Source organism: Platichthys flesus, chromosome 2 (assembly GCF_949316205.1).
Source record: "Platichthys flesus chromosome 2, fPlaFle2.1, whole genome shotgun sequence".
Taxonomy (NCBI): domain Eukaryota; kingdom Metazoa; phylum Chordata; class Actinopteri; order Pleuronectiformes; family Pleuronectidae; genus Platichthys; species Platichthys flesus.
This window is the reverse complement of record NC_084946.1, coordinates 14,497,980-14,519,688: the sequence shown is the minus strand read 5'-3', so window position 1 is coordinate 14,519,688 and position 21,709 is coordinate 14,497,980. Positions and strand designations below refer to the sequence as shown.

The following is a 21,709-nucleotide window of genomic DNA, read 5'->3' as shown; positions in this document are numbered from 1 at the left end:
CACACACACACACACACACACACACACACACACACACACACACACACACACACACACACACACACACACACACACACACACACACACACGTTTGACACTTGCTCAGAAAGTGGTTGTTCCCAGGACGAACTGCCTTTAATTTAGTCTTATTAGCCAATAATAACACCACTGTGATTACACAGCACAGTTTGAACAGAAACGACCACCTCCCTGCTCCGTTCACTGTACAGCACTGTGTAGTTGAGACAAAGCTCACCTGAGCCCCCAGTGAACTATTATTATTGAGCGCTATAAGTACAAATGTTTGCTAATAAGGGAGGTGCAGGCTTGCTGAAAGAACTTCCATCAGGTGACTCAGAGGAGAAATGGCTAATGCAGCTCTCAGCTCTTTCACCCCAACATGCTTTGCTGACGGACACTGAAAAAAGAAAACAGCCACGCTGTTATTTTGCAGGCGAGGAAACAATACATCTAAACAATCCCAAATGTGCTGCGGGGGGCTGTTCTTTTTTCAGCGTGGAAAAAAAGGTAGGCTGCTTGATACGCTCTCATTGCAGAGTCCGAGCCCCCCAGATGTGGTCTCTTGTTATGTCAGAAACACCTCTGCATGTAAAAGCAGGTCAATGGGACAAGCGGAGGGACAAAGGGCAGCGTGTGTGTTAATGACAGTCGGACAGAGAGGTGCGGCTATTAGCAGGTTGGAGCGCACGTTTCCTGGCAGAGACCCAAATTTCCTTTACAAGTCAACTACTGGAAAAGACGTAGCACAAATACACACAGGAAGGCGAATTTACACACACACACACACAAACACGCACCAATGGATACGCTGGAAATTGGACATGGTAACTCTAAGCCTGGGTCCCTGTGGCCCTGTGGGTGGGATGGGTCACATGATAGCACCCCAGAGAAGCTCAGCTGTTTGTCACTCTAATTCTGTCTCAAGCAGCTGAGCACTGGCCACGCTGCTCCACTGAACTGTCCCAGTACCCGTGTGTGTGTGTGTGTGTACGTGCATGAGTGGGCCGGAACAGAGATTGGGTTAAATTATGGAAAAAAAGTGCATATCTTAAAGAGAGAAATAGCTGGAATACAAATCAAATTCCCACAAGCCCCAGCATGTTCACGAATGATTTGAGGTATGAATGAGACGGAGAGAGAAACATACATACAGAGGGAGAGAGAGAGAGAGAGAGAGAGAGAGAGAGAGAGAGAGAGAGTAGGGACAAAACAGGAACAGGAAATCTTTGGAAAAAGCAGAGGAAACATGGGTATTGTCTCTCACAGGCAATGTCAGTGTCAGTGCTCTACTGTGTTTGTATTTAAAGGATGAGGCTGGAGATGTCCTGTATTTTTCTTTTTGTCAAATAATCCCATTTAAAGATAGTGTAGTCTGTGAATCATTACCGGGATATAGCTTATTCTTATCATTTGTGCCAACGAGCTCCATAGAGATGTCCCATAAAAAAGGTGCCATAGTTGCACTGGATGGCGTGTTACTGTTTTATAATGAACATGGTTACTAGTTTAATTTTATTTAGTCCAAAATACACATATGTGCTAGCTGGGACACCAAATGTGCATTAATCCAGAGCTGAAGGTGTAGTCGTCAACACACTTGATTAAGAAACACTCACTCACAAGTGCACAGTTCATCTGGGAAATGACAGAAGCTTTATAAAATATATATATGGGTGAGTCATTTTTTAATGATTAACATTTTCTGAAGGAACCAGTAGGTCTGTGGCTGACACGCTTACTCAAGCAACTCATGCATTGTTGGTATCAGTTAACATTTTCTTTGTGTGATTCTTAAAATTCATTAGTGTACTGGAGACAAGCTAATGCTATAGTGAATTAATATTCATCATGATGATTATTTTGTATTTTCATGGTCGTCTTCTCTGCGAAACGATATTCACTCCAATTCACCAGCTTTATTCAATCAATAAAGAGCAGTAGAATAGCACATTGGTACACACACACACGTGTATGTACGCTAACTCCTGTGTTTACATCTCATCAAGTGCAGAACGTCAATTAGCCAGCCTCACATTCAGAATACCGTGTCTCTTCAAGGTTGAATGGCAGCTTCGTCCCAGTGCTTTCCAATGACAGCAGAGGGTCAATGTCCACAAGAGGCTCTAACTGTTGAAAGTAAAACAAGTAAAACAAGAGAGTGTATAACACTGAGCAGACATTGTTTTCTATGTAATGAATGAAACAGTTGAAACCACTACACGCACACACACGCACGCATGCACTCTCCCACTAACAAACACACACACATGATTGCACACCACACACATAGAGCGCAGTGCTCCATGTTGGAGTGGCTTATTGTTCTCTCTGGTATAGAGGACACAATATCCAAGTCTGCTAATAGAGGTTAGATTAATTGCTGACAAATCTGTATTCAGCAGTTCCCTTTCTCTCTGCTTGACAGATTTATGACAGAGATGGATGGAGGGGAGGGAAGAGCCGAGAGCCGTCTGTGTTCGGTGAGAAAAGAGGACAACAGCTCACCGAGTCAAAGAGAAACGAAGAAAACAAAAAAGGAGAGAATAAAAGACCAACAGGGATTGTTGTGGTTGGATCTTGCGCACATCCAACAATTTTGTCTTTGAGCTTGTAGGAGGGAGACACACTCATATTCCATGCTGTTTTATCTAGAGTAAATAGCTCCAAAAAACTGTTGGAGATTTACTCTTTAAGAGAAATAGGCTTTTTTCACGGCAGACATTTTGACCAAGTGCTAAAACACTGTCTCTTTTACGACATTTTTATATCATTATTTATTGTTTGATTTACTTCCATCTGCATACTTGTATTGTAGTCGTCTCAACTCGTGTAAGCGCATGCATTGTTACTTGCATTAAATATAAAATCCTATTTTTCTATTTGTTGGTAAAGCGTATAAGAGTTGAAAAAAAAGGAAAAGCACTGGTTTCCTTAATAATGGCCAAATTTAGAAAAATGGGACCCTGACACAGAAGCAGCTAAATGGAATTAAGCCAACGTTCAAATTATTATTTACAACTGAGTCTGTTTGAATATCTTTTGTGAAAGTGCATGATTGGGCGTCAACATTATCTTGAGCTGAACAAAGGGAAACCACAAGCTTCTAGTGTTTTGCCTTTTAGCCCCAATTAGCACAAGGACTAGCTCTTGGATATGAACAGTTAAAAGGCTTCAGTAGAGAATGTGTTTCCTAGACCAAGCTAATCTAAGCTAAAGTGCAGCTAACATTACTGTGTTTACAGATGAAACACAAGAACATAGATCTTCTCATCAAAGTCTAAACTATCGTGTTACTTTAGGACAGATGTTTACATTATTGTGCATGCAACTAATAACACAACTCTCCTAACCAGTTGATGGGCTAAAAGGTGTTTACTTAAATCCTGCAGCTCTTTGTAAACAACACTATCAAAGCTAGATGTGCAGTGAACACAAAATGCCTGTAAATACATTGACATTTTATTGTTTTTATTTTTTGATAAAAATAAAAGCTAAAAATAAGAATGCAGCATATTTGTGCCTAAACGTGTTACCAATAATTGTATCAGCACATCTTGAAGACACAACACGAAGAACACTCACATTTCCTCTCGCGGACCCTCGTAGGAGCAGGTTTTTGACCCAAAGTTTCGTCACGTGACTGTTGGTGTCACCTGACTTCATTTCGCTCGTTGCGTCTAGAAGGATGTTTCTCTCTTTCTAACGGATTCTGGACGGTGCAAAGTTTACAACACAATTTAGATGAGAAATGTAGAACAGAGTGATCTGAAGAAATATCAAACTTTTGACTCTTTTCACTTATTTCAGGCGGAAGCGTGCGCTACTCATGACGGGTTCAAGGACTGTTGGAAAGGTGAAACTACATTCTTCTGTTTTGATGAGTTGGAAATTTCGGGGGGGCACTAATAATGACTGCACTCCATTTCGGGTGGGTCACCTGCTGGTGCATGTATGAAACAGATCACATCATTGATATGCATTCAAATGATTATCGGTAAACAATATTTGGCCTTATAAGGTAATCTCTTACACAGATCAAGTACTACCACGTGGTTGTGGATTAAACTCAGATAGTAGACGAATAATAAAATTAATGGACACATCTTTAATGCTGGCTAATGATAAAAAAAAATGAATTGTTTTATTCATTCAGACGTTTGTAGCGGGTCTAAGAAATCAACCAGCTACAGTTTGATGATAAACCCTGCTTCACAAAAAGCACAGGACCTTCACATGAGCACAAACGATTTCTTTGAGTGTTTGAATCTAAGACATTGGGGCCAGTGTTCCTCCTCAGATGATTGGACCTTAATGCCACTGGACCCACACAAGCACAAAGTGAAAATGAGGCATAGATTGACAGTAGAAAAACATTCAATCATCTATTGGGAATCAAATGCAGATTAATGGAGCTGTCTGCAGATTGGAGAATATCTTTTAATAATTTTCCTCTTTATTAATATAAATAAAATACTATATATATTGAAAATTTTTAATTTCTTACCAGCTGGTATATTTTGAATGCTTTTTGTTTAGTAGAACGTCAAATTGAATCAACTTATTATCTGAACTTCCTGCTAATTAAAGCAAAACACGACGATTTTGATTAACAAATAATATATTTAGCTATTTTAATTAAATTAATCACTTTTGTCTTCCTCTGTCAATCTTCAATTAATCTTTGCTCAGTAATAACTTTATTAACAGAGCAGGTTTAAACACAGATTACAAAGTGCTGCTCAACAAGAAAACAAATGGTTGAAATACAGATGGAACTACATAAATAGTAATGATAATCATCATCATCATCAGTCATCATCATCATCATAGAGACCAAACAACACATTTGCCCCAAACAAGACAAAAACATCGTCAATATATGCAAGTAAAAAACATATAAGTCTTAACAAGGTCCCTAAAATGTCCTGTCAACCTTCCCCTCTTCCACATGATGTCACGGCCCCCAGCTCACCTGATTGGTTGATTCCACAGCCTTCCAGCTGTTTGTAATCAGGAGCATTTTTGGGGAGTAAGGGTCACATGACACCCTCAGGGCACGCACACACACATGCACACATACATGTATACACACACACACACAGAGCGCAGTGCATCTTTAACCTCACTCCCCTTCCCACAGGCTACCCCTTTGCAGCCAGGATCACCTCCAGATGTGCCCACTGTGTTTTCACCTCAGGATAAAGAGCTGGGGGAGGGGGTGCAGCACAAATACAAATGGAAACAGAATCAAGATGCTGGGAGGACAGTAGAGGAGTTGATGTATATATGTTCTTGTGCGGTTACCTCTCAGGTCGAGGCATGTGGTATATCTGCCTTCAAATGATGAAACCATTAGATAAATACCAGGAGGCCACACTTAAGATTGGGACTCTGCTGCCTCCTAGTGGGGCAACTCATAACAAACATCAACATACATGATGCACATAACAACAAGTAATCTATCACTTACGACTTTAACATTAAAAAATATCCAAACAATATGACGTTGTATTAGCAATCCTAGTGTCTAAGCTTTATGCTATAAATCTCTAACTTATTCATTTTCCTACAAGGTAAATTATCTTTTATTATTTACCCTTTACCCCATTCATTTACAATCTCTGAGTGACACACTTGTGAAAGCACCAACGTCCAAGGACACCACCACCAAAATACTATTTCTGTACTCAGTGTTGACAATGCATGACTCGGTGTGAGACAATGTGTGACCCATCTAGCAGCTACAGATTACTGACCTTCTTTACTTTGCTCATTTCCACTGCTCATGTACGTGATGTGTTGTGAATCCGTCTGCAGCAGCTGAAATTGAAAGTCACCAAGACTTCGACTGTCGATCCAAAGAAAATGTCCACCAATATATAATAAATAAATGAAACAGTCATTTTCATTTAAACAGTATAGTTATTTATTTTTCCATTAATCAAAACTTAAATGTCACATACATATAAAACATGTATAATTCTTTTGAGCTGGTCTTGTCGTTCAGTGGTTGGTCGAACCTTTGCTCTTGCTATGGCTCCAAGACTGTAGGAATCAGTTTACAGCAGTCCAGATGTTCTTCTTCACCCGGACATAACATCTGCTCTCTCTCGCTCTCTCTCTCTCTCTCTCTCTCTCTCTCTCTCTCTCTCTCTCTCTCTCTCTCTCTCTCTCACAGATACAGGTTTTAGTTCATTGGGACACAGCCTCACACAATGCACAATTTTCAGTTATATCAACACATAAAAATGAAGTAGGCAGGTGAGGAGGACATTTGCAACACAGGTGTCTTGCTTAATTTGGTGTAACAAAGACATTTGTCCAAAATGAGACACAGTAAGTATTCAAAGTTCTTTTCCCCGACAGCATGTGCCTCATTACTGACGTTTCAAATGTCTGTTTTTGGTGAGATGTAAGGTCAAAGGTTAAAATTATCAGCACTACAGGAAATGGTTACGTTTTCTGCGACAGGCACACATGTACAGCACATATATGTAAACCCACATATGTCTAACTGTATGACTGCTTGTGGTCACGTGTAGATACTGAAGGCATTTTACTGTATTTTTATCATACATTCACGTATAGATTAATGAGTTGAAACACAACGTTAAGACACATGTTGCTCATTATTTTAACAATCCCTAAATAGATGATGTATTCTATTACAGCACATTCATGGTCATAGACACGAGATGTTACGTTTTTTTTTTTTTTACAATTTGGTCAACTCCATTGTCGTTGATTTCAGTTAATTCCTCAATTTACAGTATTTGCAGTATTTTAGGCTTTGTATGTATATTTACACAATGGATAATATTTAGTCATGCTGTTTAGTGATGGGTCCTCAGACACATGATGAGCATTCACATTCAGAACTCTGTCAGAGTCAAAGCACATGTGTGACAGCAAACACACTGTATGAAACTTTCATTCATGTATTGGTCAAGGTTTTACTGCACATTGCTTGAAAGTCCCTTGAATGGAAATGATGGGGACTATATTTGGAAGCCTTGAGAATGATTACATTGTAAACAAAACAATTCACTAATTGATATCTCACTAGACAGTACAACAAGGACATTAAAGATTTGAAACATGAGTTAATATTGCTAGCAGTGGTGGATAGGATTTTTCGTAATCAGGGACCATGGAGGGGCCACAGTCTACAGAGGGGACAATTATATGTGAACATCTATGTAGATTTTCTGATTCAGTAAGATAGACTTTTATGTCATTCCTTGTTAACTGTTAAATGATTCCTTGTTTAAGAACAATTTGTTCTTATAGTAAGTTTATTTAAAAATGACTACTGAGAGGATGGGGCACTTCAGGGGCCAATTATACTTCAGCTGGGGCCAGCGGCCCTATTACTTTTTAGAATTATTGAAAATTTAGTTGAAAGTTTGATTTTAAGGGGATTTTCTTTTAGTTTCATGTTATTTCAAAGTAAACTATGTAATCTCTATAAGAAAAAACAAATTGATTTCGTTGTGAATTGAGAAATTGTGGAATTCATTAGCAATAAAACAAACTGTTAGAAGTGAACAGCCTCACTTGGTCTTGAATGTTGAGTGAAAGCAAACCCTTTGATAGACATTACTGTGTAACTAACAGTCTACGATAATTCTTTAAAACTTATGCAATTGTTAATAATCAATTTAGTTTATTAAATTGTTAAAATCATGTAATTGTTTTATGATCAGCTCCTGGATTCTCCAGTTCCTCCATCAACAATAAAATGATGTGACAATCACTTTATTAGACAAACTACTCCTGTCTGCCTGGCTCTCCATGTAAGATCAACCTGTGGTGGTTCATTCCTATTATTTGTGTGCTGCATTCTTCAGCGTCTCCCTCAGCTCCCTTTGCTCATTACAGTATATTCAGAAAGTGAAGAGGACATGACATTTTGAATATCGAAAAATAAATAACTATAATAAATTATTGTAAAATCCTTTCATTGCTTAACATATCTTTGGAAAATAAAATATATCACAAAGTCTTTATCTACAGAAAGTGCTACTGCAAATAAAGTTATTTTAATTATGAGGATCATTCTCTCTGCTCCCTTTAGCTCCACACCGAACTAAATCAATACAGAACAACTGTCATGTGATGCTGATAGTAGAAAATTAGAACGCATTAGGGTGAAACCTTATGCTGAGACATTTGGACGCATAAGGGATAATGTCAAAATATCACTTTTCAGTAGTGTGTAATTTTCGGCAAACATAAGTAAAGTGATAATTTTTTTGTTACAAATATCACATTTTCCTGAACAGACATTATTCCACCCAGGGATGGATAAACAAGGTTACACTTAAGAAAAGGACCCGGATAATAAAAAGAAAGACATGTTGTAAGGTCAATATATAGGTTTTCTGTGGGGGAAATTATTGCTTGAAAGAAAATGCTCTACCATCCCACACTTAAAGGCACACACGCACACACACACGCACACACACACACACACAAACACAAGTTGGCGTCATCAACAGTGCCTTGCATTAGCATTCACGACCTTGTCTGAGGTAAAGAAATAAGAGCCACTTTACTAAAACATGACAAACATTTGGCTGGACAACCTCCATCCTACACAATCAAGATCCATAAATGAACCTTAAAAAAACCACATCATTATTATTGATGCCACTGCTTCAACTGAAGTGGTTCTTCTAACATTTACAGATTTCAGTTTACACCATCACACAATACTGACAACAGAGTTTTACGCCCCAAAATGAGGATTTTTCTACTGAACCTGCAATGTTTTCATAAAAGCTACTAAATATCTGATCGTATCACTATTTAAAAAAAGTGAAGAACATACGCATGTCCCATGAAATAAATAGGCTAGTAGATTTAAGAAATGGTGACTGGTAGACCTACTACATTATTAAAAAGAACTTGGTTTTTATTTGAAGGAGCATTTGCACTCTGTTATGAAGCCCAGCTAAATGTACAGTCGAGAGGAGGAACCTGGGTAGAGGTTGAGGTGTGTGCATGTGTGTGTCTGTTTGTGTGTGTGTGTGTGTGTGTGTGTGTGTGTGTGTGCCTGCAGGCTCTTATATCTTTGCGAGGACCAAAAATGAAAATACTGATATCATCATAAACATCATAAGCTTCGCCGCCAGTTTATTAGCAACACCTAAATAAATCTAACCAGTATTTGGTCTGTTCCCATCACACAAATAGGCTACACAAAATATAAGGAACGCTTCTATCAATGCAGCTCAACAGCATCACAAACTACATCCTCCATATATATTTGAAGAAAAACAGAAAATTAGAAACTTCCTCAAGGTATGATCAGGGCTATTGAATTGGATTTTTGTGTTGTTAGACTGGATCCGTTTTAGCTTGGTATATACTCAGTCCTCACAAAGGTAAAAGAATGTGAATGTCTCTCTGGACGCAAGTGTAATGCACCCGTTTCTCCGAGTGTTTGTTGTCTGTGTTGCAGGAGGCTGGTACGAATCATTGAGACCTGCTTCTCTAAGCACTGAAGGGGCCGACGGTCAATGCAGCCAAATCGCAGCAGCATCCTGATGTCCAGAACTACAGTCAAGTGACACAGTCAAGCCTGTCAGGACTCTGGACATCCTTTAATCATCTATGAACGTGATCCCTTCAATCCTGCAGCGGAAAAATACAGACAAATACAACAGGTAAGAGAACAAAGAGGACAGTTTCCAACACAAATCAATCTGGAGAACGACGCTTCTCCATTTCCTCCAAATATTCAGAAATTAGGCCAAAAAAGAGACTGTGTGATCAGGGATGGAGCAGCAGTAGCATACATACATACATCAGTCTCAGCTGTCAACCATTATGCTTCACCCTAAAACTAAACGTCATCAGTGTGATAACAACTACCTAAAATGGTAGAAACGATCTTTGAGAAAAATCTATTTAAGGTGCTAGCTTGCTGGATGTCCCATCCACTAACGCTGAGGAGGCTCGGTTTATGACCAGCATACAGCCAGCTCGAGAAACTTTGGATTGACTTTTGGGGAGCCGTCATGTTGTCCATCTTTTAATAAATCCATGCACTGCAACAACTGGAAACAAAACATGGTCCAAAGCAAGGGTGATGCGGAGGAGAGAGAGAGAGAGAGAGAGAGGGTGTGGCCTTGCCTTCTTAGCAGCCACAGGACGAGAGTCCCTTGGATTGGAGTTGAGGGATTTCCACACGGTGGTTTTAGACATTTCGTCGGATATATTAATTTCAGAGGGGTCACACCTGAGGAGCGGGGAGATGGATGGAAAAATCAGAGAGCAGAGAGGGGAGGAAGGAGGGTGAGGTGGGGTTTAGGGAGAGCTCTCAGGGTGTTAGTAATCACAGGGGAAGGGGAAGGAAGCATTTCTCTATTCCTACCATCATCTGGTGCAAGCGCTGTCCATTTCATTCTGTGTAGGTGTGCATGTACTTTGTGTGTACTCACCTGGGGTCATGTGCTTTTATGGTCTGGTCAGACTTGGTGCTCTCCATTGGAATCTGAACTGGAGCTGCATCTTCCGGGTTTGTAGTGAGCATCACCTGCGATTCCTGAGAGACACACATGCAATAAAAAAGTGAAGTCATTATGTGCATATTTGTATTTCAGGATTTTGAAAAGATTTCCACTACCTCGTCTATCTTTTTGGAGGCATCGTCAAGATTCTTTTTTTTCCATTCGGGCATTAAATCATCCAGGTAACTCAGCTCTCGCTTAGAGAAGCACAAGTCCAGCAGTTTGCGAATAAAAACCAGCGCCAGCACCTGGAGGAGAAGCGGTGAAAAAAAACTGTTATTTAGATGTAAGAGATGGGGAGGGAGCAGTGAATTGAAACAGGATGTTGGTGGCGGTCAGCTCGCCATCATGGGGAAGACGATAGCAGCGGGCGAAGTCTTGATGAACCAGAGCAGCCCCAGACAGGTGAGCTGGGTGATCGTGAACAGGTGAACCTTCCTCAGGGGGACGTGGCGCAGGTAGATAAAGTCTGGCTGGTGCTTTGCCGGCATGCCGAACAGCTTCAGGCGGTCAAAGAGCTGAGAGGTGAAGAAGGCGAAGGCAGGTGGGGGGGATTTGGAGAGAGGGAGAGGGTAAGGAGAGAAATGTATTAAAAGGAACAGAGCCAGCAGAGAGGCAGATGGTGAATATGGCAAGAAAAAGGAAGTGATTATGAATGACAGATTAATTTAAATAGTTCGGACAATTAACTGTGAGGCCTCATTGAATTGCAACAGAATTAATGAGATAAAAAAAGAGCTTAACAGAGACAGACAAAGTAGTAAGAAGCTGGGATAGAGAGAACAGCTCAGAACATTTTGGGTTTGAATTAATCCCAGCTGAAGTAATAGGTATAAATAGAAATATAATAAAAGTCTATAATATACATACACACATCCCCACTTCTATGCCAAATGTAAACATGTACGTCTCAAATATAATGTTACCTGGATGCCTTTTAATGAAGAGACTCCCATGTAGAGGAAAACCCCGTACAACACTGGCATAGGAATGAACTGAAAAAAAGAGCAAAACACATCAGTAGACTTCAGCACCATTTCATGCTCTCTAAATGTCCCATCCAGACGGGGCAGCGTTGCACAGCTTGTCTGGACTAACCTGCAGGGCTCCGGTAAAGAACACAGAGCAGCCCATGAGCAGGAAGATGAGGAGGCCTGTGAGTCTCTGCTCTCTAATGCCCAGGAAACGAGGCTGCTCCCCGGGAGCCGAGCTCTCCGACTCCAGCTTCAGGCTGTTGACGTGAGAAATGGACAGGACGGTGGCCGCTACAAACCAGGGCAAGCCCATGATGGAGCACACTGCCAGCATCACCCCCACAATCGTCAGGTCCAGGTGGTACCCACAGCCCTTCTACAAAACACAAGGACAGGTTCAGGTTCACAGGTCAGCTACACTCAACCTGGAAATAAAAGCCAAAGAATATACACTTTCAAAAGGTTCCTTGCCACTAGTTTGTGCTCTTTGCGGTTGATGATGACAGCAGTGATCTGCTGGTCCATGAAGATGAGGATGGTGCAAAGGAGAGCAGGAATGAAAGCAGCCAGGACCGTCCACCATGGGTTACTTCCTATTGGATTAATCAGCCAACCTCGATCATCTCTGGTGGGCTTGAGGGACACATCACAGAGGAGTCAGGCCATGACTCCACAGAGTATTTACATTACATAAACGTTATCCTAAGTTTTTCTGTATACCTGGAATTTGCTGGGAACATTCAACTTCTGGGACGGTATTCCAATGAAATAGTCAAGCAGAACCATGAAGACAATGGTGAGGAACACTGCAAAGTCACTGATCATGGACCGCACCTGGGCACAAGTTATAACAACAATCACAAATCAGTGGTGGCTAATGTGGCATGTCAGTATTTGTAGAGATCAGAAAGAGTTTAATTACCTTGGTGGGGAAATAACGACTTGTCTTGAATTGTTTGAGAAAGGCCGACATGAGGAAGGTTGAGAAGAACAAAATGGTGGACCAGAAGAGAACATCTGGGGTGTAGGGGCCATGGTGGCCACACGCTGTCCCAACAAAGTGACCCTGCAGATTGCTACACTCCTGTAGGGATTCACAAAGATAATTTTAGAAGAAAGATGCACCAGATGAATCAAAAGAAAATAGATTGTATATCTTATCGATCAGGAAGGTCTATAAATAGTGGAAACACATAATGGCTGACAAATAAATAAAACCAGACCAGCCCTGTGTGTACTCAGTTATACACAGCAGCAAACAGTTAATTGATTGAATGCCACAGTTTTTGTTTGCAAAGGCCCTAAAGAGAGGGAAGCTGCTCAAAGGAAGGAGGGGGGTCAGTTAAATGTTAACTATCTGGTGAATGCTAGCATGTGTATGTTATACAGACATTAGGTGTCCTAAGGAGCGTGTTTGTTTCCACATAGTTAGGTTACCGTGACAGTGAGGTTGGCCCAAGGTACAGCAGACGACGTGATGTTTTTCTCACTCCACAGCTCTAATGTTCTATTACTGGGATTATCAGGTTCGGCACACCTACAGCTACAGAGACAGAGACACATACAGAGAGAATTCAGTGCAATGGTTTTATCCCTTAAATTATGCCAGACATACTGGGGAACACCATGCTAAAATATGAACTTAGAAGAGAGGACAGAGACAGAACTAAAATAATGAAAGAATGTAGTGCAGTTTCAGTATACATTTTTCAGCGTCACCTTTGAACACTGAATCGTAATATATATAAAATGCTCAAGAAGCCAAAATCTAGAGGCCCAAAACATGTTTTGTGAGGCCACCTTGACTTTGACCACCAAAATCGAGCCAATCGTTGATGAGTTGAGTCCATGTGAATGTTTGTGCCAAATTTGAAGAGGTCGAAGTCTTCCTGAGATGATGAGCTCACAAGATCAAAAACATGTTTTGTAAGGTCACAGCATCTTGGCGGTTGGCTGCCAAATTCACAAAAAATCATAATTGAGTCCCAGTTAATGTTTGTACCAAATTAAAAGGATTTTGTTCCTTAGATATCATGTAACCCTAAACACGCCAAATAATGTGTTTATGACGTTGCCGCGATCTTGACCTTTGAACTATGACCACCAAAATATAATCACTATCCTCAAGAAGTTTGTGAGATATCATGTATGGGACATGTATGGGACAAACGAACAGAAACCCGAAAACCTAATGCCTCCTGTCTGTTTCACAGAGGCATACAAGTCTACCATGCTAACATTCGGGGGGGAGCAGGAGGGAACCAGCCGAGCAAAACATGAAGCTACTCACTATGCCAGTGTGAGTTGGTCCAGATCGCTGTGTGTGTTGAATGGGTAGACTTCTCCCAGGTGGACTAGCTTCTCCAAGGCTTCGTAGATGAAGATTAGGCAGATGAGGGCGGCGAAGGCCTCCTCTGTGAAACGAGTGATGTAGCACACCAGAGAGCTAGCATCCGTGGCAACCAACGTCAAGCACATCAGGGCCGTCCACAGGCCGATACAGGTCCTCAGTGACAGATAGGACAGATGGTAGTCCCTGAATTGACGACACAAGATGAGACAAGATATAACTGTTAAGCAGAATAAATCTCAAGGAGGGTGGTGATTAAAAAGGTTGTCAGGTTGTTGCAATAGTGAACATACTTGCAGAACTTGTAGAGGATTTTCTCAAACACCAGTACCGGACCTGTGCTGCCCAGAATGGTGAGAGGCTGACCAGCAAACAATGAGTAGGCCACTCCAGTCATAGATGCACCAAGTAAGGATTCTATTGCACTCTATAAGAGAAATAATGGAAATACAGTAAGTGGGTCCTGTTTGCTCTACAGGATTAAATACCAAACAATGAATAGGGTGTGTTCATGATGCTCTTATCACACTACAGAATGGGAGTGCAGTATTCCATAGTGATTGTACTCTTACAATGCGTCCCTCTGTCGCCTCCCCCAACAGTCCTCCAAAGGTGATCACAGGAGACATGCAGGCACAGTAGAGGAAGAGAAAAGAGGCCACACACTGGAGGTTCAGTCCATCCCAATAGTCGCTCAGGTAGAAAGGAGCTTTTCTCTTGATGTCCAGGATCAGACCGCCAAACAACCTGGCCACACCAAACGAGTAACAAAGAGGTAACTAGTGAGTTACATAGAGCACAACTATTAGATCAGTTAAAAAGACTTAGAAGTCATTAAAAATAAGCTATATCTATCTCTAATATTCAGTGAGCAAATTTCAGAAAATAAGCAGATAAAGATTCTAAACAGAGTTTGGTGCATTTGTTACAGCAACAGCTCTTCAGGTCCAGTAAGCTGCGGATCATGGCTAATATCCACCATTAGGTTGTGCTTCAGTTCAGTGAGACAACACGCAGACAGAGCTCCACGCAAACGCACTGACAGGCTTTGTTTATTCTCTACATGAAAACCTCTTTATCGCTCACACACGGAGCCAACCAGAATGAATCACAACATTTGGCTGCAGAGGGCGCTGTTGCTCGGTTAAACCTACATTGTGTTGCTTTAAAGAAGTAATCTTTAGAGAATTACTTTATTGTTTTTGTGGTTATGTTGACTTTTTAAGATTACTGTTGCATTAAGGTGTGTCACCTAATATTACCAAGTATTAACTGCTCCTCTGTGTGGGTGTGTTTGATTGACATCTCCCTTACCTCATTTGGTATCTGTTTTATGATCTATTTAATTCCTGGTATATCTACACCTCCTTCAACCTGATTGCAGGTGTAATTTGCCCAAATACATAAAACACATGCACATATTAACAGGGTCTTTAAAAAGTAACTTAACAGGATGGAATGACCTGTTTCACTGTTGCCTTTAGCTGAGAGTTTCAAAACTGTTGACCACTGAGCGTCAGTATGAACTGGAGATTCTTTTGAGGCTGTTACAGAAACCTACTCTTATAGGAATCTTTAAGAAATGAAAAAACATTTCCGAGCTGTCACACTTGTGTGCTGTGGTGGTTGTCACCTGCTTGTCCCAGCTTATCTCTTGACAAATCCAAATTAAAATTGTATGGCCCTGAGCAACTGGCAAATGTGCTGTGTGCCCTTCAGAAGCCCAAAGCCTCCGCAAAGTTTTTTACAGTGGCTCTTTTTATGATGCGTATCCTGGTATTTTATAACCAATTGTGGAATTTTGCATTCTCAAATCGACTGATGTGTTTTTTCTTTAAATAAATTTGTAACCACTGAGGCAAAAACCCTGTGCAAACCCAAATGTCAGTTTACCTTCCAGTTCTCTGCAGCTCTGGCCCATGCTGCTCAGCATGTAGTTCTTCATCTTCCTGGCAGGCTGAACCGTTAGGGACTCCTGGCATCTTTCTCTTCTCCTGCAGACACAAAGTCCAGCACAGTCCAGTAGCAGACACAAATCAGACACTTTACCTGTTGGCCTTCACTGCTAATCAAAGTTGTAGCAAGACTTGATAAGCGAATATCTGTGACATCGTAGCTGCATACCTGAGAGGGGACATTCTTAGGTGGTTCGATGCGGATAGTGGGGTCCCACTCTCCTGGCGGCAGGACAGTCGACTGGTCCAGGAACTCGTCTATCCCAGCAAGCAGGTCTTCTCTGTCCTTCGCCTTGAACGCTACTTGGTGGAAGATCTGAAGCAGAGAGAATTGAAGGATAAAGGAAACATAAGTCCCCCTTTGCACGACAGATGTTGATATTCAACTTGTACTCTGGAGGTTTCTGAAGCTACATCTTATTTGACAGAGCTCTGACCTCGTCTGTCATGATGGTCGCCATTGAGCGTCCAATTTCATGGTATTGCTGAGCCTTTCCCTCCGGGCCCAGGAGAATGAAGAGGAACCTGTTTTTTGTCAGCAGAAAATACACAGTATGTAAATGGTTTCTGGATAAATAAATTTACATAATTACAACTTTCACATTTGTGGCTTTCTACCTGGTAGCTATGGGCACCTCAGTGAGGCCGTTGAGCAGCACAGCAGGAGAGAGGCGGACAAAGGCCACGATGGACCTCTCGAGGTATTCCAGCTCTCCCACCAACACATTGGAGGCCTCTGCCCCCACTGGGATCTTCTTCATGAAGTGCATGTCCACCTGGTGATGAGACAAGGCAGAAGTTACCATTGAGTAAGATTACAAAAACTGTCCCTCACTGAATTACCTAAGTCTTCAGTCTAATAGTTGTAGGTAAACCTCTACCACTACAGGTGCAGCCTAATGCCAGAGAATCTTGCTTTTCAGTGTGAGGTACATAATTGCACATGGATGCGCTTGTATTCCCAGATGGAAGTTAACATTTGGTTTAAATAGAAGCTTTCATCTGTGCTCTGAGGTGGAGCACAGACGATGAAGAAGATGCAGTTCCCCTGTCGTTTCCTAGGGGGCAGACTATGACCTAGTTGATTCTGTAGACAAATATTGACAACACATCTGAACTGAGTGCAACAGCTTCATGTGTAAAGCTGATTGCTCTGTACAACCAAAACACTTCTTCCACTACTATTGTTTGATGTCTTGCCCTCATTAAAATCTAAAACTCTATTTTGATTCTCATACTGTATTGTAGCCTGCACAGCATCAACGTATACACGTGGACAGTGTGCACGGATAAACTGCCCAAGTCTCTGTTTGCTCACCTTGCTGAGGGGGACCGGTTGAGCGCTGTCGTGTCCAGCTGTGTTCTTAGCTGGTTCTGCAGCTGGAGTTGGCTGTGGAGACGTGGCTGTGAAAGCACCGACAGAAAAAAACAAGTCAGTATAGACTTTTTATGCCAACTTGAGAAATTATAAAGGTCGGTAATTGTCAATTCATACTTACAATTATATGATTTGACACTGATTTTATGTATCGAACACACTTAAGATTAAAATTTATAACACTGGTTTGAAATATATATCTTTAGAAATTATTACTGGAATGTAATAGAGTGAAGATTAAAGATGTCATGTGGCTTATTTGGAGACAGAGTCTGTGCAGTAGTGATCAGGTGATGGCTTGGCTTGACTTTCAGGGAGCTTTGTCGCATCTACAAACATGGAGGATTATTGAGATGGAGATTAAGGTGTATGTATATTAGGAAACCCACCTGTCAGCTGGGGCTCTGACTGTTTGCGGGTTCCCTCTGTGATGGCGCGAACGCTAGGAATCATGTTCTTCTTCTTATCGCTCTGGTGGTGGTGTTTCTTCAGCAGAGCCTCACGCACCTTTATTCTAACGCTTTCATCCAGCTCGTGGGAGGCTTCCTGGTGGTCCAGCACCATGTCTGCAACATACACCACAAAAACCGACCATATAAACTGACATCAGAGTATATTCAGAATGTGTAATTTCAGTGGATTCAGACTGAAATTTTGGCTCTGACTGGAGCTTTAATCCATTTATAATAAAATAACCTACATCCATAAAAAAAAAACAATACAACAACAATAAAACCTCCCTTGCTCTATGAAATACATATTTTCCGTTCATTTAAGATGAATTTTCAATATCTGCTCAGACGCTTAATGTAAAAAGCTCAGTGCAGAACAGTTTAAGTCAATATGTGTCCAGCATATCAGCTCATGTGGGACTGCAGAGGGTAATCTGCATCTCTCTGTCACCACCCCCTGCTCTCCTCCTTCCCCCACTCGCTTCCTTTTTGTACCGACTTGCTGAGTCAGCACTAGATCTTTACCTCTTTCCTCCCTTTCCTCCATGACAGTCAATCAGACACACACATACACATACAGACACACAAAAACATGCACACTGCAGTGGCTGCGTGCATTCCAGACTCTCTTCAAGGCCATGCAGCACTGATGTACTGAGCTTGGTATAAGTATAATCAGACATTTTAACTGGGACAGAGACAAAAAGGAGCCCGAAACTGAATTGAAACGCAAAAATGTAAATGTGATGTAGCCTCAAGTCTTCAAATGGATCCAATTATTTATAGTTTGATTCTCTGACAGCAGCTCGGTCTCCTCCACACTCTCATCTGACAGATCACCATTAGTTACTCATTTCGAAGCAAGACCCATTTATTAATATAATTTCATGCTCAACGAGCCGGTGTACGCAGTCATTGTTTTTCACACACACACTTTGTTGTTTTTAATTAACAATTAATGGAACTTTGAGTCTAGTTTCATTATAGTAGAACTGTATTAGTCAGACGTGATAGGAGCATGCTGCATGCTATTGAATTGTTAGGACACAAGGTGGACATATAGAACAGGGTGAGCCAACTTCCACCACAGAATAAATTAAATGTATATATTCTATCATATTCCTTTATCCCAAAATATGGACATTTTGGAATAAACTAGATTTGATTAAATTAGACTGGTAATCAAACCTCGTTTGAGGCTACGAGGCTCATTCTTGTGTTTAAATTTCAAGGTTTTGTTCATATAATGTGGATGATAAAGATCAGAAAATATTCTCTTTGGGTAAGTTTAATTAATCTCCAATCACAAACAAAATACAAATAAATAGACAACCAAATAAAAACATAAATAAAATCTTTGCTCTTGTTTTCTAACCATGTTGATTTACCAGGTGGTGCTGGCAGGAGTCACATGGAGAAGAGAGGGAAGAGGGTGTGTGTGTGTGCGTGTGTGTATGTGTGTGTGTGTGTGTGTGTGTGTGTGTGTGTGTGCGTGTGTGTCCAGGCTGTGGTCATTTTAGCATGCATGGTCGTGCACAGACAGGGCTTATCCAGTCATGTGCTTGCATGCAAATTCAAGGGTGTAGTGTTCTTTCAAACAAATGATTCTGCCCTTTATCTAATTGTCGATTTTATGCAAATCGACTTCAACAGATGTTCAGCAAAGGTTTAGTCCCATTATTCAACGAGTGTAAAGACACACAACTATAAGGTTTGTTCACCTTCACAGTGCAAGCAGACCCTAAACATAAGGCAACAGTGTGTTAACAATTAAAATGGTTGTTGTACAATGTTAACATCACAAGAGATGATCAAATACTCAGTGAGAAGGTTTCTGTAAGTTTTTGTGTGTCTGTGTTTTTGAATCTGTCCCATTGATGATGCCCCCCCCCCCCCCCCGGGCCTGTTTAGTATGTGTGTTTTTTCTCTGAGGAGGTTAAATGGATTTGTAATAGACATCTAAGGGGAGATGCAGCTAAGATATTGGGTCTGTTTTATATCATGAATTTAAATTCAAAGACAGGAGCAAGAAATGACTGGAGAGAGCAAGAGAGCAAGAGAGCAAGAGCCAGGAAAATAAATTGTTTAAATACTGTAAGGAGCGACACCAGGCTCTTACACAATGAGAGAAACTAATTTCTTGCAAGTTTGATTAATTATTGGGAACTTTCCATCACAAATGTGAGCAATGAAATCCTGGGATTCTGAGGTCCCTTTCTTTTTCCGCTAACACACGCTCCTCAGCACGCTGGTACTGAGACGTTTACTACGTTAACGGCACAAATACTCACCGGCGATCTCCTCGATGCAGTCGGCATGCATGTCAAGCAACACGGTGCCTTTGGCGAGGCAACTGCGGAGCTCTAACAGGCTGTGGAAGGGCAGAGTCGCGACATGGGGCTTGCTCCACCTCTCGCCGCCGTCCTCCACGTCTTCCTCAAACTTCAGCCACCTGCAAGACATCGGTGTACGTCAGACTTGTCACACTGGATGTTGGAACTAACATGGAGTGCTATTACATTTAATTTTCATCTACTGGTAAATAATAATAATAGAAATAAAGAAAGGCTGCAGAATTGATATTTAAACATGTTTGTTTTTGAAATATAAAAATAAAAGCGAGCTCTCAATTGTTTTTTTTAAAGTTTAAAGTTTTAAGTTAAGTTTTTTAAGCTTTTATTTTTGATGTTGTGAATTTAATGCTTTCGATGGAATTGATTGTATGGATTGGGTTTAGTTATGTACCAGTAGAGACAGAGGTGAACTCAGACAACCTCTGAGCTATAGTGAAAAAGTAGCATTGATCATAATTAATAAAAAATAAATAAGGAATGATGCAGAATTCAAGGGGTTTCGTCATTGGATTATTTAATAGGATGTTACACTTTTATTTTTAACAATTATTTTTTTAATTTGTCTTTTTGCAATCTTCTGCTAAACCCTCTTAAGTATATGTTTTCTCTGATGTGCCTCGTCCAATCTGAATTTATTTCCTGCTCCACCTTAAGTTCTTTGTCTCTAGTCCAATCAAATTGACTGTTCTCAAAGTCCTTGCATGACATTAATCATGTGCTCGCTTGAGTCGTGCTTAAAATGTTACACCTACACTTCAGTGGGTTGCACAACTCTTCCACTTCTGCTCTACATCTCTAGATTAAATATTGGTCTTAGAAATATGACTGACGCAGGCTCAGATCAGCTCAGCACACATTGGAACTGTGGAGCACTGAACTTGAAACAGAAATAGTTTTTTATACACACATAAATCCTTGGGGTTTAGATCGTCAGAAATGTGACGTTTGAGGGACATGAACGAGGTCACAGCAGCTTTTTCTTTTTCGAAGTCTTTGAAGCTTTTTGCCTTAAGCAAATCCAATCCACAGAAACCATCCCCTTAGCTCCTCTAAAATGTAACTCTATTACAGTATATACACTGTGAAATCCCTACTTTCTTATCAGAGCAACGGTGGAGCCGCCCGGTTGACAGGAACTTTATTGACAAACAATGTGGCTAACTGCTCCCAGAGGAGGGCCTGACCTGGCTGTTTCATTCCAGTCGGTTTCCTTGCCATCCCTCACGCTGATCTCATCCAGCTCGGTGAACAGTTCGTGAGCCACATGTTCAGGGTCCTCCTCTGTGCCCAGGATGAACTGGACCCTCTGGGACGGTGTGTCTGATGAAGCCAGACGGTGTAAGGGAGGGATGGAGGGAGGAAGGAAGGAGAGGTAAAGTGGGGGCGTCAGATTGTTACAAACAAAATGCCGCCCCCTTTATATGCCTTTTACATGTCTCCTAGTTTCAGACAAGGCCAAGCAAACATGCACACACTCTCACACAAACAAACACACACATACACACACACACATACACACACACACACACACACACACACACATGCAATATGCTGACTAGTTCCTGCTCTTCGGTAGCTAATTAGTGTGCATGTCAATTTGCGCATGGAGAGCTGTCTGTGTGCTGGTGCATGTGGGAGGGGCCTGCAATATTGATGAAATTTGTGTAACGACCAATAACTCCCATGTGGGAGCTGGATGAGCTAATAC

General features: G+C 41.2%; 1 protein-coding gene across 1 annotated transcript in view; it reads right to left on the bottom strand.

Annotated features, from left to right (window-relative positions):
- Positions 1-5,951: 5,951 nt before the first annotated feature.
- Positions 5,952-21,709, bottom strand: part of slc4a8 (solute carrier family 4 member 8) — a 28,295-nt gene continuing 12,537 nt past the window's right edge. The window contains exons 4-25 of the mRNA XM_062400042.1: positions 21,186-21,321; positions 19,939-20,099; positions 17,585-17,761; positions 17,136-17,221; positions 16,436-16,593; positions 16,255-16,342; positions 15,987-16,133; positions 15,756-15,856; positions 14,435-14,609; positions 14,156-14,289; positions 13,803-14,048; positions 12,950-13,055; positions 12,435-12,596; positions 12,233-12,346; positions 11,984-12,145; positions 11,637-11,888; positions 11,465-11,533; positions 10,883-11,056; positions 10,655-10,786; positions 10,470-10,573; positions 10,162-10,267; positions 5,952-9,660 (exon numbers count right to left, since the gene is read on the bottom strand). Coding sequence (XP_062256026.1) covers positions 9,655-9,660; positions 10,162-10,267; positions 10,470-10,573; positions 10,655-10,786; positions 10,883-11,056; positions 11,465-11,533; positions 11,637-11,888; positions 11,984-12,145; positions 12,233-12,346; positions 12,435-12,596; positions 12,950-13,055; positions 13,803-14,048; positions 14,156-14,289; positions 14,435-14,609; positions 15,756-15,856; positions 15,987-16,133; positions 16,255-16,342; positions 16,436-16,593; positions 17,136-17,221; positions 17,585-17,761; positions 19,939-20,099; positions 21,186-21,321 — 2,996 coding nt within the window. The 3' untranslated portion in view covers positions 5,952-9,654. The remainder of the gene's footprint in view (positions 9,661-10,161; positions 10,268-10,469; positions 10,574-10,654; positions 10,787-10,882; positions 11,057-11,464; positions 11,534-11,636; positions 11,889-11,983; positions 12,146-12,232; positions 12,347-12,434; positions 12,597-12,949; positions 13,056-13,802; positions 14,049-14,155; positions 14,290-14,434; positions 14,610-15,755; positions 15,857-15,986; positions 16,134-16,254; positions 16,343-16,435; positions 16,594-17,135; positions 17,222-17,584; positions 17,762-19,938; positions 20,100-21,185; positions 21,322-21,709) is intronic.